General features: G+C 40.7%; 1 protein-coding gene across 3 annotated transcripts in view; it reads right to left on the bottom strand.

Annotated features, from left to right (window-relative positions):
- LOC131031518 (putative BPI/LBP family protein At1g04970) overlaps nt 1-15,675 on the bottom strand; it is a 133,451-nt gene that overhangs the window by 38,028 nt on the left and 79,748 nt on the right. For all 3 annotated transcript variants that reach the window (XM_057962640.2, XM_057962641.2, XM_057962639.2), the window contains exon 2: nt 15,498-15,637. In XM_057962640.2, the coding sequence (XP_057818623.1) occupies nt 15,498-15,637 (140 nt within the window). The remainder of the gene's footprint in view (nt 1-15,497; nt 15,638-15,675) is intronic.

Consider the following 15,675-nt stretch of genomic DNA (forward strand, 5'->3'; position numbering starts at 1 on the left):
ATTTGCAGTCCCGATCTAATGAGCCACCATATTACAGAGAGTTGATTTCAAAATTTGCAGTCCCAATCTAATGAGTCTCCATATTACAGAGACCCCTGGTTAGGCCAGGGATTTAGACTGGAATGCTTAATGTTTGATCATTTGAGTATTCTCCTTTTAAATCTGGACGCAGGAAAGTGGATTGACCTAATAAACTTGCCTTGCCAGCTCCATATAAGGAGTCTGGTTAAAGATGGATAGGCTCTTTATGTTTATAACTTCTCCCTTTTTCTGCTTACCAATCATCTTCTATGTTCTATGAAATTAGGTAAAAAATAATTTTTTTCTCAGCCTCTCCATAGAAATTGCTTTAGTATGTCACAGATTTCCTTTAGAACCTTATTCAAGATTGCAAGCAGTGAGTGGAGATAAACAGGCACTTGGAGCATTACTGATATTAGTTAAATGCTACTTGCCAGAGATAACCACTTGTAGATCCAAAGCTGCATTCCTTCCAAATTTTGACCCCTAGCATCCCTTTAGCATGATTGTGGTTAGCTTGATGTGAAGTTAGAAGCGAAATATACTTATTTGAAGTAAGTATGCTGAGAATTAATTAACAGAATTGGATTAAAATGTTGAAGAATATTATTGTTCAAAATGCCCTTTGAATTTAAAGATCTCTTACTGAGTATTGCATGATAAGAGGAGTGCATAATCCACAAATTGAAAATTATGAATCCATGTGCCTCATGAAGCACGGGGCAACTTGTAGATCTGGTGGTCCTCTTTGCACCATCTTATGAGTCTAGTAAGAATCAAAGGCATTCTCCCATTATGATATATAGCTACAGGAATAGGGGGTCCACTCCTCATTGTTGAAATGGAAACTTCAACAATGCTAATTATTGCTGAGAACACCCATGCCTAACTACATTTCACAACAATAGCATAGAATCCACGAAAGAAATAATACAATATCAGAGACAACAATTCTGTTATGCTGTTAATAAGTACCTAAAACAATTTAGGGTGACCTTGTTTCAATTCTGCCTGTTCTCTCCAAGGTGCAATAATAATGTCATGTCCACTACTCTATTTGAATTTTTTTTAAAGAGGTTAGTGGGTTAAGGACACGTGTGAACATATATGAATTCCAAATTAACAGTGACCTGCCATTTGCAAAATGCCAGCATGAATTTTCAAATGAACAATGAATTGTCAAGTGCACACCTACCAAATTGATCATTTGCACATTCATGCCTTATGCTATAAAATCCAAAATGATTTAAGTTACCTGCTAATCTTACACTAGTTAATCTTGAAAATCTTCACGCTAACACCCTTGCCTTAAACTGCTTGATGCCCCAACCTAGGCCCCTTGAGACCTGGTAAAAATTATTTTGAAAGCGTCCCGTGAGGCAGCGGTCAACCCATTCAAATAATTGGTAGTTGAAGACAAAAGATTCTAAAGAGTCAATGATCAAATGCCAGTTGCATCTGTCAAAGGCCTTCTATATATTTACCCTAAGACAGACCCCAGGAAGCTCGTTCTTTTTTATAGGGTGGATTATGTATTGGAACAAAATGATATTCAGTTGCCTGTCAATTCTGAACAAAAATTGATTGGTAAGGAAATAAGTTCAAAAGAAATTGTAGCCTTGGAACAATTATATTTGAGATGATCTTATATGTCAGATTGCAGCAGGATATTGGGTGCAATGCCTCAAGTGAGCTACCATCCTTCCCTTTAGAAAAGATTCAATTTCAAGCAGTTCAGTAGTATACAACTTTCTTGTAGAAACAAGATTCTTCCATCCTCTCAATAAGGGAAACACAATTGCACTAAATGCGTTAAGAATTTTTGGACAATAGCCAAAAGAACTGATACAAAACCTGCTGAACTCTGCTATAGAAATCTGGGCACCTAAATCATGAAGGACAATTCACTTAAAATGATAGTTATCACTTCCCTTGGCGACAAACTGAAATGAAACTCTTCCAGGCTTGTTTAGAAGTCATAGATGCCTCAAAATAAGATGAGTTTGCAGATTGAAACGGGCAGATATGCCTCTTAAAACTACCACGTGCCAAACTCCAAGATGGGCGCTACCTTCATAGGGGCAATTTCATATAGAAAAATAAGTGCAAATTAAAACCAAAAGTTCAATAAATCCTAAGTCTATGTTTTTGAGGCCATTGTTATACCCCCTGAGCAATAGGATGCCAAACAAACTTCGAACCTATGGACCAATTCCCGGTGTTCTAAGTTCCCCAAAACCCTAGCCCCTACCTCCTCTATTATCTCCTCTTGATCCCTCAAGTAGCAAGTTTGTGAATCAACTTGGAACCAAGAAACTACATTCCAAAGTTCCCAATCCTTGTAGGGTTTTGGCCCCTTCTTTCTTTTCCTTGTCCCCATGGAACCTAGACCTCTGAGAGGACCCTAAACCCTAGCACCATGTTTCATGTGCTAAGTCCACCCCACACTCCAAACCCCATGATTCCCTTTCTCCCTGATTCCCAAACCCTTCCTAGGCCGAGTTCTTATCCTTCTAGTCCTCTCACTCCTTAATTCCCAATCCTTTCCAAGACTCAATCCCTATGCTACCTTCCTTAGTTCTCGTTCCATGTTTCCTCCCCAAGTCCTAACCTCAAGAAATCCATCCCCTCAAACCCCAAGGGCCCAAATGAATTTGTCAACTTCATTTTCCAATTTTTATTTCTCTCCCCACTCCCGACTCGCAAATCACTTCATCTCTGCTTAGGTTCTCATGTCCTTTCCAACAAACTCCCACCAAGCACTAGAACATTAAAAAATTTGCACAAAGCCTCAACACACTCGTCCAGCTACCCCGACAAATTCCAAACTGCCTTTAATGCCTCAATTCAACCTCTACAATGTTGCAAAAGATGTTTTCCCACCCAAAACAAGATTCCAAATGCATTTCTTCAACAACAGATGGTGTGTAGCCACACAAACTAGCATTAATCCAATGCATTATTTTGAAATTCTAGATCTCTTCTAGATTCCAACAAGCAAAAAGGGCACAATTCTCTCAGCTTCTATAAAGACTAGTTTCTTCTTCATTACAAGGGTTGGTCATTAGCTGTTTCAAAATGCCTACATGTACCACTGCTCTAGAATTTCAAACCACACTAGTCCAATCCAATTTGGGAGCAACAATATCTTTGAAATCCAAGGAAGTTAATATTGTAAGTGATATTTGTAATAAAATATCACTGTGACAGTTATGTATTTTTAGAGGAGTCTATTAGTCACAACTAGGGCTTCTTCTTTGCCACATTAAATGGCACAAGTGTAATACTAGATTTGACAAATGTAACAGCATTCTAATGCACTGCAAACCTTATAACGATCACTCATACATATTATACATGGATTTGTGCAATCCCACGATGCATTATTAATGCTTGGTTTTTTATTAATATCACAATCTTTGGTGTATGTCAATGCATTGCTCATTGCCCATTGGGGTTTCAACTTGTTTTTACTTTGATCAGTTGTGACTCTATTGCCCAATGGATAGGCATTGGTCTTGGAAATATACGACCAATCATACTCTCAAAAATGAACAAATCATTCATCAATAGTTTAGGATTGGAAGTAATATCCTACGCAGTTCATGATTCAGCAAGTTTAAATAGGAAAATAGCATTTGTGAGCGTTATCAACTTATCCATTTTAGTGAATCATGTCCTTGTACCCTCAACTTGCATTTATTGCAATGATCTTCTCATCAGCTATATAAGAGATCATAGCAATTGGCAGTTTTGGTTTTAGTGATCACCTTTGGGATCAAAACCTACATTTGGATCACTGGAATTTGCTGAACATGCTCATTTTTCAACTATAACAAAAACCTTATTCAAGGTCATCTCTAGGAACACCCTGCTATGTTTTGCTAAGATTGAAGTGTAGAAGAGTTTACCTACTTTCGTCAATTGGCCTTTAAACCCCCCTCAATTTATCCATGGAACCTCTATTTTTCCTTCATGAGTGACAACCCCTGAGCTTGAAAGTATGATTATCTTCTAGGATTGTGGAGCAATAGTTTTGGGACCTATTGTGACCTTTTCACACATCGCCCCATTGCAAATGAGGACCCCCCCTATTTTTTCTTTTTAAGGTTTTGCTTTGGCGTCACAACTGCTAATCACCAGTCTTTTTACAATGAGGAGTTAGAGTTTTTAGGTGGTCATCAAAATCAATCAAAGAGTCAATCATCAAAACAGTGTTTGGACACCATCAAAGTGCTTAGAAGTCCCAAAGGACAAAAAACGCAACTTCTTAGGGTCAATTTGGACAACTTCCTATTTTTGTGGGATTCTGCTTTTTTGAAAGTTGACCTAGGATTGGGTCGCTTAAGTCATGGCAACAGGGTTCCTATATTCATAATGAAAAAAAAAAATCTCCAGGTATGAAAAGCAATGGAAAATCATTGAAAAATTCATCCAAGTGCTCATGGAAACAAAGTTTCTAAATGGAGAGTGACATGTCTCAAGCCGGTTCAAAGTTTGCCATAAATGGAGTTGGCTATGTCCAAGACATCATGAACTCCACCTAGGCATAAAAGAGAGTGGCTTGCTGATGCTGAAGTCTGCCTTGCATGAAGGCAGATGAAGTCCGCCAAAGAGTTATAAATGGCATGGATGTTTACCCTCTCGGGTGAATAACTTAAAGCACACAGATAAAACACGTAATGCAGAATAATAATGCCATAGATATCAGATGCAATATAAGAGATGTTATTCCATTCATAATCGTTCTACCCACAAGTTACATTTGGAAGTATTTAAAGGTACCGAGGGGGTGCGAGCGCCAACCGTCGCACAACTACCACCCCACGGTTGCCAACTAACCAAGACAATTACAACTTAATTAACTAGTTTTATTTCCGTGTACAATATTGCCGCCAACATCATCCCCCCCAAAAGAAAAGAAATCGTCTCCGGACGACTTAATACAAAATAGAGATGACATTAAATAGAACTGCTGACGCCAGTCGAGCCCAGGACTTATACACTTGCTGCGTCCTCGCCTGAAAACCCTTTTCTGCTACCATCCGATGCTCAAGTGCAGATTTCACCATTAGTGCTTCCGTTGACATCACAATCCTCCTGTGCCTAAACCAAACTTGTCTGCAAACATGCTTTTCAGTCTCAACCTCCACCAACTGCTACTCAAATGATACTGTCTTCCCTAGCCAATTTGTCCTCGATAGCCACCCGCACTGACCTCTCGGCATCCAACTCCTGGGTACGCTGAGCTACGTCTCACGCTAGTACTGCCTCCAACCTGGTGGTCAGCTCCTCTCGAGCCCTCTCTGCATCCACCAAGGCAACCTCACGTCCAACCGAGACATACTCCAAGTTCCTCAAAGCATACCATTCCTGCCTGGAGGTGGCCACAACCTGCTGGCACAAAGGCTAGGAGACACCTCAAATCCTCCATCACACCCCCCAAAGGCTAATAACTGAACTGAATAACTCCCTGGTGTCATACAACTGCACGGACCTGCAATGCCTTCCCTCAAACTCTGTTTGTTCCCAACCTCCAAATCCGTCTCCTGCTACGGCTTATGGCTTCCCCGCCAATGCTTAGCTGCAGGCTTCTTTCTCACAGTACGGACAACCACAACACTTCCCGTGACATCTCTAATGCCCTTCGCCCAACTCCAACAAGTGTACTGTAGCTCAAAAATAAACTGGGGTCTGGGGCAGCACCCCAGCGAGGTCGAGGGGCAGCGCCCCTCGCAGGGTCCAGGGGCAGCCAATTTACAACCTTCAGAACCACACGAAAGTCCATGGCGTGCATCATTTCTGTGATATTTAAGATGTCAAATCCCTTCTTCTCCACTCTAATATTTTCAATGTCCTGGCTCCAGATGTCATTGAAAAATCTTTTTCACTCTGGTCGTTGTCGTTTTTTGTGTTTTTTTTTAAGTTTCCTCTATAATGTCCCCGATGGCACCCCGACCATACAACCTCCTCGTACGGTCAACAACAGCACTGACACCTCCAATCGTACAGCCACCTTCCCGTGCGGTCAACACCCCTCCATCGTACGGCTGTGTTTGTTTGTGCGGGGGCTGCGTGTCTTTCTTTGTGCGAGGTTTTTATTTCTTCCTTTTAGTTTGCGCGGCTTTAACCCGCAACGGTGTCCACCGCCGATGGTCCACCGTACAGTGGCCCCCACCATCATGCGCCTTCTTCTTTTTCTTTTTTCATACGGTCATCGTACGGACTGCACAGTTTTTTTTTTTTGTTTTGTTTTATATATATATATATATATATTTCCTAGTCGTATGGTCAACTGTCGTACAAACCCATATGGCCATACGTTTTTTTTTAAATTTTGATATCTTTTTTTCCCAGTTGTACAATCAACTGCCGTACGAACCCGTACGGCCGTACGTTTTTTGTTTTTTTTCTTCCAATTTCCCAATTTAGTTGTCTAGAGAGTCGTCGGCTCGGGTCCCCTGTCTCTGGGACCGCCCTTCATCCTTCTCGGTTTTCCTTGCCCAAGAGTCTCCCGCGTTGGTCCCATGCCTCTCAAGTCACCTACCCGGCCTCTCAAGTCCCCTTCCATCCTCTCGGGTCCCCCTCCGACCTCTCGGGTGTCCTTCTAGCCTCTCGGGTCCCCTGCGCACCTCGCATGGTAGGGTTTCAATTTGGATCCGTTGGTGGCAAGTCTATTTTCAATGGCCATTCGAAGACCTGGAACCACAAATTCTACAGGGACCACGATCTCCTTCCCGTACATAAGAAGAAGAAGAATAATAAAGATTTTGAAGGCTACGGCCTTCAGCACTAGGTTCCAGTCATCTCCGAGAAGGATGATCTTGGGGTCACTCATCCCCCCGAGGTTTGTCTCCTTTAAATTGGCTTCCTGGTATTTAATGGGCTCCCCCTTCGAGAATTGGTGTGCCGGTGTCTCATTCACCGAGGCCTCCACTTCCTTGTACTTGCCATATTCTGGGGGAAATATATCTGGTTCTTCCTCGATGCTCAATACATTGCACGAGGGTGTAAAAATTTCATAATCTCCCATTTGCCAATGGAAGAGGCCATTCAAGGAGTCCCCATCGTCCCCTAAGCATGCCTCCAGTTCTAACACCCCTTCGTCACTAGGCTCCATGCAACGTCCGTCTCTGCCCTCCCCCAACTGGTCTCCCTCCGATTCCGAGTTGGAGGAGGATGCCAACTCCTCACTCACCATCCGCGTATGAAGATCGATCACGTACTTCCTCCCCACCTTTTCCAAGGAAAGAGTATTCCGCTTCCAGTTATGGTTTGCTTTTGCTGCAATGAGCCACCCACGCTCGAGAATGGCGTCATACCCTTTCTGCTTCAGGGGAATTACTACGAAATCCAATATGAATGGCTACGTGCCAATCATCACTTGCTGGCCCGTGAGGGTACCAAGGGGTTTAATCCCATGTTGATATGCCCCTAGTAGGTTGAACGTGGGGGGCCACAACGTAGGCTTTCCCAGTTTTTTCCATGTGGCTTTTGGGAGCACATTTACTCCTGACCCTCCATCCACAATAGTGTCTATCAAGGTAGTCCCCAGTATGCCCATTTCTACCACTGTCGGTTAGCATCCGCTGTTGACTACCAACAACATTGGGTCGACGGTGGGGCTTAGGGCCTTCCTTAACGCAGGGTCGGCTGTGGGGCTCACGACCTCCCTCATTTTCACCTATGAGGGTACAGAGTTTAAGATAGCCGTTTTCAACTGTGGCATGGTCTCCAGGAGGTCTTGAATTCTCACAGGTACCTCCATCTGCAATATTTGTCGTAAGATTTCCTCTTCTCCCCTCGTTCGTGGCGGATTTGAGGTCTGGTGGTTGTTCTGTCCTTGTGCGGCCATTTCCTGCACTCTCGCTGTCTCCGTGTGGGGATTTGGGTATGCACCCTGTTTGGCCTGCGCCCTTGTGATTGCCAACACTTCTGCTTTCGTGGGTTCTATGTTTAGGAGGTTTACACCAGGTTTCGAGCAAATTGCATCCTCATGGTCGCCTGGCCCGCACCATCGGCAGAGGTGCTGAGGGTTGGCTTCCTTTGTGCAATAGCGAGTGGAGTGTCCCCATTGATTGCAGGCCCTACACTGGATCATTGGCCGACCCTTGGCATCATACTGGATCCGGTTTCTGTTATTGTTATTGTTGTTGTTTCTTCCACTGTCACGTCTATTATCCCGGTATCCTCCAGATGATGCCGTTGTGTTAGTTTGTTGGCCCGTACCCACTGGTGCGGATGTCGTGGCCTGCTCCGTGAACAACACTTGGCTCATTTGCATACTTCGGGTTTTCATGTTGTATGGGCACTCCTTGGTGGAGTGTCCCATCACTTGGCAAATCTCGCAGAATGCTTTCTTCGGGCAAGTACCCTTTGTATGCCCCTCCTCTTTGCACTCAATGCACCATATGTCCCCTTCGGTCCGACCGGTGCTTTTCATTGTTTTGAATTCCCTCCTCATTCGCTCCATGTCTTTCTGGAGCGCTTGCACCTGTTTGCCAACCTCGCTATCGCTGCTGCTTTCTTGTGACGAGTCATCCTCCTCGGATGAGCTATCCTTCTTCTTCTTTTTCTTCGATGTCTTGGTCTCGCTCTCAAGATCCATCGCTCTATTGTATGCGTCTTCGTATGATGTAGGTGGAACGATTTTCATCTTCTTTCGGAGGGAATGCTTTAGTCCCTCCACGAACCATCGCTTTTTCAACCCATCTGCTGGTTGACTCTCCATTTTTCCCAATAGTTCCTTCAGCCGCCGACTATAGGCTCAGGCAGTCTTGTTCTTGTTCTGCTTCGTTCCATAGATCTCGGTGACTATTTCGTTGTCATCTCTCCGGAGGCGAAACTCTATCCCAAACTCCTTCAGGTCGGGCCATGTGTCGACTTTGGCCTTATCCATATCTGAGTACCAGTCTATGGCCACTCCTCTCAAGGTTGCTGGGAATTGTGTTACCCATTCGTCTTGGTCGGTAACACTGTTCGCTGACCATATGGTTTCGCACGTTCGACAATGGCGGACTGGATTTTCCTTCCCATCGCCATTGAACTTCGGCAGTTTCTGTTTACTCCCCATCGATGGGGGTCGTCTTCTTGGAGGTGGCTGTGGTTGTGTCTGTGCCCCTACGCCGCTCCCTCCGGTGCCGGTGGTGTGTCCTGAGTGGGTGATTGGAGGTACGATGTTTTGCCTGTCGAGTGTGGCACCTACCATACGATTATCCTCCCCTTCATTGTCACCCGCGCCCACTCTTGGCTCCCTTTGGTGATCCTCACTTTGTGGTGTAAGGGATAAGTTTCTGAACCAATCCTGGGTCTCTTCGACTAGATCTCTCTGTAACCTTGTTTCCTCCAGAAACTCTTCGTGGTTCCACACCCTACGGTGTTCTGGCGATGCGTAGAAATTTCCGTCAGCTTCTGCACCCTCCGTGACACCTCCTTGGTTCCCCTCAGGCCACCCTTCGGCAAGTTGCCTCAGCCTCCGTCTACGTTCTACTTGCTACTCCAGAATCAAGACCCTCTGCGCGGCCTCCCACTCGTCCGTTTCTACTTTTTTATTTCTATCTTTATTCAATAAGTTGGGCATTAATCACTTCCGTACATAGCAAGCACACGCCATGTACACAAAAAAAAAAAATTATTATTTTTCCTTTCGGCCACAATTTATCTCAACATTCTGCCGGGATTATTACAGGGTTCAATTTCTCCTTCGCCGATTGTTCCGTGTGAGCGTCGTCGGCCTCTGGGTTCATCTCACCGATGGGTAGGCCCATTGCGTCCATGAGCCATCCGCGTCTTCCGTTCCCGAGTACGTCTAGGCAGCGGCGCCAAATGTTTACCCTCTTGGATGAATAACTTAAAGCACACAGATAAAACACGTAATGCAAAATAATAATGCCATAGATATCAAATGCAATATAAGAGATGTTATTCCATTCATAATCGTTCTCCCCACAAGTTACATTCGGAAGTATTTAAAGGTACCGAGGGGGTGCGAGCGCCAACCGTTGCACCGCAACTACCACCCTGCAGTTGCCAACTAACCAAGACAATTACAACTTAATTAACTAGTTTTATTTCCGTGTACAATATTGCCGCCAACACTTGGAAAATTTCCTAAATACATGAAGAATTTAAAAAGATTCCTTGCCAAAACATGGGCAAGGTGAAGACAAGGTGTGAAGTGGTGCTCGGGACAAAAAATGAAAGTTTCTTTTGAAGTCTTTTGAAGTCTTTAAGTTGCCATTTTAAGGAAGATGAGAAGGAGACCAAGTTCGATGAACCCATAAAAGAATGTAAAGATGCTAAATTGATAGAACTTTTCAACCTCATATCAATTACAACATCATATTTCACTTTCATTCTTTCTCAAGTTTGAAAATTGAAGAGCTCTCTCTCCCAAGTTCAAGGAACAAATATTTTCAAAGACATTAAGTGGATTTTTGAGCAAAGGAAGAATATATCAACAATTTTACAAAGTGTTGGACAGATTTCTTCCATTTTACAGTCTGATTTTTCACAGAAATTTAATCTTACGACAGGCTGAAGGTCAAATTTTAGGACCAAAAAAAAGTTTAAAATCAGGGTTAAAACTTTAAAGTTTACTTGAAAATAATGTTAATTTTCCATGTTGCTTGCAAGTAGTAGATGACCACTTAGGGAGGACTCTCGAGAAAAGTCCAAATGAAGTTTCAAGCAAATAGGAACTCCCAACCTGAATTCTGAAGAAAAATCCACAAGCAAAGTTTGTCCAACCATGGAGATGGCCAAAATTTGGCTAGGTGTTGAAAGGTCTGCATGAAGGTGTTACAAAAAGAAATTGAATAGCCAAAATTTGGCTAAGTATGGGAAATACTTCACAGAGAAAATTCCAATTTCCTCCACTGTGGCAAAGGCACAGAGGAATTCTTCTCCAAATTCAAGGCACTTAAAAGAATTTAAGGCATCAAGAAAGAAAAGTAGTCAGACTTGGTGAAAATATGGAAAAAATTTTGAGCTTCTTGGGGGATTTTCATCTACAATCCCAAACCTATTGAAGCAATCAGGGCAACTTCTTGTAGGATTTCATCTCCTAAAGAATTGAAGACAAGCTCCCAATCAGAATCAAATAGTGACAAGAAGAGTATTCCAAACAAATTTCCATACATAGACAATTTCTTGACACAAATTGAAGAATTCAGAGGAATAACGTCAATCCAGTTCAAGCAGGAGGAATTTCAAAGCAATCAAGAAGTAAAATTTTAATAACTTCAAGTACAAACATTTGCTCCAAGGGGAGACTTCCAGACCTCAAAGATTCAAATGCAAGTCAGAGGAAGAGATCAAAATCTCGAAAGGAATCTGAGATCAAACCTAGGAAGAAGCAAGCGCAAAGGATAGAGTCATTGGCAAGGAAAGATATTCTAAGGCAAGTACGTGGAAGAAGAACAAAGTGCCAAGGAGGACATTCAACATGCTAAGGTGGCACCTTGTCATCTTCCAACCAATCGGATTGTTCCAAGTCAACATGTCTAGGTTCGATGAACCTGACTTATCCACGAAAGCTTCTAGAAGGCACACTCCACAATGCAACAAACTTCTATTTTATTATTGATTTATATTTAGCATAAAGGACAAGTGTCCCCAAATGTAATTTACTCATTGGTCGAGGGGTAGTTAGTTGTAACAAACCCTCATTAGGGTTTTATTTTATAATCTCGGTCGTTGATTCAAAATCAATCTTGGCCATTGAATTGTAATTGAAGAGCCTATAAATTGAGCTCGACCCTCATTTGTAAAACATGGGAGCATGTTGCAAAACATGTTAAGATAAGCAAATTGTTGTTTATGACTGCCAAAGTAATAAGTAATGCATTGTTCAAATTAAAGGTGATTAATTCTATTATTTTGGAGTTTACATGGTTCTTATCCCTCATCATAGTTTAGATTTTATTTCATGTATGTTAGACGAATGCAAATCTGATAAGTATTGATTTATGGTGAATCTTCCACTCATACTTTTGATGAATAGATGAATTTTGTTCATTGTGTAAAGTTAGTCTGAGTTTACTTTGTGGATACTTAACTTTTGTCTGGATAAATATTGTTCGATTTGATGGTAGTTATTCATGACATGAAAATCATAAGCACATCCATTGAAGATTACACCCACTTTGTGTAGTTGTCCTAGCGTGGCGAAGCAAAGCATGGTTATTGGTTTCACCAAATCAATACCGTCTCTTGAATTCTTAGGAATAGATTAGAACTTCTAAACCATTATCTCCTTTTCAGTTTTCTTGAAGTCCATGATCCAGGACCCAAACGATAGAGCTTCATTGTCTAGACCTTCATTGTGAATTGAACGAGCCAAGCGTAAGTCCCTTCGTGTACTACCAACATATCACAACACCCATTGAGCTTATCCATACATCAAGACCTGACAAAAGAAACCTTGGAATCGCCATATGATCTATGCGGTGATTTTGTTCAAGAGAGGATAGAGTGTCTTTGGACATTTTATTCTGTGTTCAATGGGTAACAAAACGCACACCAACATGACCCAACATAATCCTTCAAGTTGTAATTTCAATTATGGAGATAGTGGATGATGATGCCAAATTATGTCACTCTTGCTAGAGTTTCTCTCAATAATGGTTTACTCTAAGGTAAATCCTTGTTCTTCACGTGTTTATTGTATTCCAGATGCTTACATGTTCATGTTTTAAGTTTCTCTCTTCTTCAATTAATTCTAATGGTGATGAACTAGCATATGGAATTTCTATCCTAATTTTTATGGCAAGCTTCGTAGTGTTTGCAAATCAAAGAAGGGCATCCAGCATTAATAGAATCCAAAGTTTTTCATCTCTAATTCCTTCAGTTCTAATATGGATGTTATAGATGACCTCAACACATGCATAGAAAGGATAATACTAATGAAGGCCTTAGAAACATAATTCTGGACAAGATGCAAATTTACAAGGTTGCTGAGGGACATTGTTTTCTTCGCCACTATGAGTTCAAAGAAGAATGACTTGGCAGCCTGGTAAAACAAAAGTTAGCCAGGTTTAATAAGTGTTAGCTTAAGTTTACTATGTCACAAAGTTAGATATGTTGTCACTGCAAATTTATCTTATAGACTTGCTTTTGCCTCCTAAGCTGCATAAGAATTCATAATGTGTTTCATCAATGTTTCTAGGACACAGGTATACAATTTCAGGTATGGCTATTAAACTAACATAAACCAACTAAAAGTGGCTAAAATGTTAAAAAATAAATATTATTTTTTGAATTTTGCAATGACAATCCTCTCCCTTCGAGCTTTGTAGGGATTTTCAGCATTATTTTCCTTTAAAAGTTATATTTTTCAAAGCATTAAATGAAGCCAGTTACAGTCCTGGAAAAAGGGGGTGTGCCACATGGAGCAATAGGTTTCATGTAACAATCCAAAATTATCAAACAAACTTGCAGTTACAATCTATGGACATGTAAATGTGTTTTGTTGCAGGGGGAAAAAAAAGCATAAGACAGCTACCTAAAGTGGAATAATTTTATATACATGGATTCCTCTCAAAAATTTATGCAATTTCAAAAAAAATGGAACCTCATTATGAATTTGGATTCAAAATTTATGGCCTCTATAAGTTGCAAGACATTATACAGTGATAAAGTCAACTGGAGTGGAATTCATCTTACTAGTTCAACAAGGATCAGATTCATCACTGATGGAATGGGACATAGCTGATGGTTTAACAAGCAAATCCATTCCATGCAAGACAAAACAACAAAACTGAAGATTATCCAACAGGTTTGATCAGTTCTCTTTCTATCTCTAATCATGAGAAACATTTCATTGCCTCATGTTTGACTAATGTACCCATCCTTTAGCATAAATAAACCCATTGGGGTATGTGAATGTCTTCATGCAAGAATATAGGTTGGGAGAGCTTAGAATTTGCTAAATTTTGAAAAATGCTGATTGTAATCCACTTTCTATCCTCGGTAATATGGCATTTTGGTTGCAGTCTATTGCCATGACTTCTAAGGATAATTAGACTATGCTTAGTCATGGATCACTGAATTGAAGCATCGGGATGCTTCAATTTTGTTCTTGAGGGCACTGATGAAGGGAGAAAGATTCTACAAATCGATTGATTATGGATTCTAACTGGAATTTTCTTTACACATTAGGTTTCTCCAAGGTAAATAACTTGTGTCCATGCTCTTTTTATGTGATACTGTTTCTAATACTACTTGTTTTGATGCCTCTTTACAAGTTTTCTGACAACTCATAGCATGTGTAGTTAGAATCAGCTGTATATAAGGGTGATCAGCAATATGAAGTAATTTACAAGCATGGTTCTTCTTCTTCACAACATATCAATGTTGTAATCAACTCACATTCATACTCCTGGATACACTATGGTTTTGTAGGTTTGTTAAGCATTCATGTGTATGTAGTAGCATTTTTTGGGGTATGAATTAAAGGATGAAATGGATGCAGGCATGAGTGTGAGCATGTTCATTCCTGCCTGAGGAATGTATGGTGTTAGAAATCCGCCATAGTTGTTGTACTTATATCATAAATTTTACAGCACTCTGATTTTGGACATGTTTTTTATTGATCTTGGTTGTCAACTTACAATAGAACCTGAAAGAAAAATTGATAGAAGAACTAGAAAAATAAGAAGCAGAATAACTGATGGAGGTAAATTGAATTGGACTAATTCTGATGAAAAAATGCAACATGGGAAAAAACTCAATTTTTTCAAAATCAATATCCCCAAGCTGTTTGACTAATCATTATTATGATGTTGTAGATGCATCTAATGCTACTGAGCAAAGTCAGTAATTTACTTGAAGAGAAGTGGTGTATGATTGATTTCCCTAAAGAAAGGGATTATGCACAGGTAGTTGGATCACTTAAGTGTGAATACAACAATAAAAAAATAAATTAATATTCAAATTAGTGAAATTAGGGTGTGAAAGTGACTTTTGTGGTAGAATAAGTGGTATAACCTGTTTAAATGGTAAAAACAAGCCCACTTATTGGTAATCTTATAAAAGATGTGACTTTTTATCTGACACATGCAAAATTGTATTTGTGTGATGGTTTCTTATCAAAAGAGGGAAGAAAACTCGTTAAGGAATACAGTGGACAAGTAGATCACAAAGCTTTGGGACAAGGCATAACAAAGTGCGTCCAACCAAGGACATAGATTGCATCATAGATGTTCCCGGTTGGGCTTGTTACTAAATATTTGTTTGAATACCCCCAATCTAATACTCAGAATTTACAAAACCAAAGCACCACATATGTGTGACTTACAAATTTGAACAGAACCAGATGATGCTTGAAATAAAATTACGCTAACATACAATAGAATACGTGATAAGAATGTTAAACATTAAGTACAATCATCAGAAATTACAACACTAAAAATAAACTAAAACTGAAAAAATAAAATTGAGCTGATATAATCCTACAAATTATTTCAGACACATACCCTTGATAAAACCATGATGCTCCACCATCTAAATCAATGGTGATATCCTTCAAGTATGTTCCACACTCCATTGTAATCAAATATAAAGATCCATTTTGTTCATCCAGCTTCAGAGTGATTCCAACTTCCATTCCTTCAATCTTATAAACAGACTTTTCACAGTCAGATTTTTCTTTAG

The sequence above is a fragment of the Cryptomeria japonica genome, chromosome 10 (genome assembly GCF_030272615.1).
Source record: "Cryptomeria japonica chromosome 10, Sugi_1.0, whole genome shotgun sequence".
NCBI classification, from domain to species: Eukaryota; Viridiplantae; Streptophyta; class Pinopsida; order Cupressales; family Cupressaceae; genus Cryptomeria; species Cryptomeria japonica.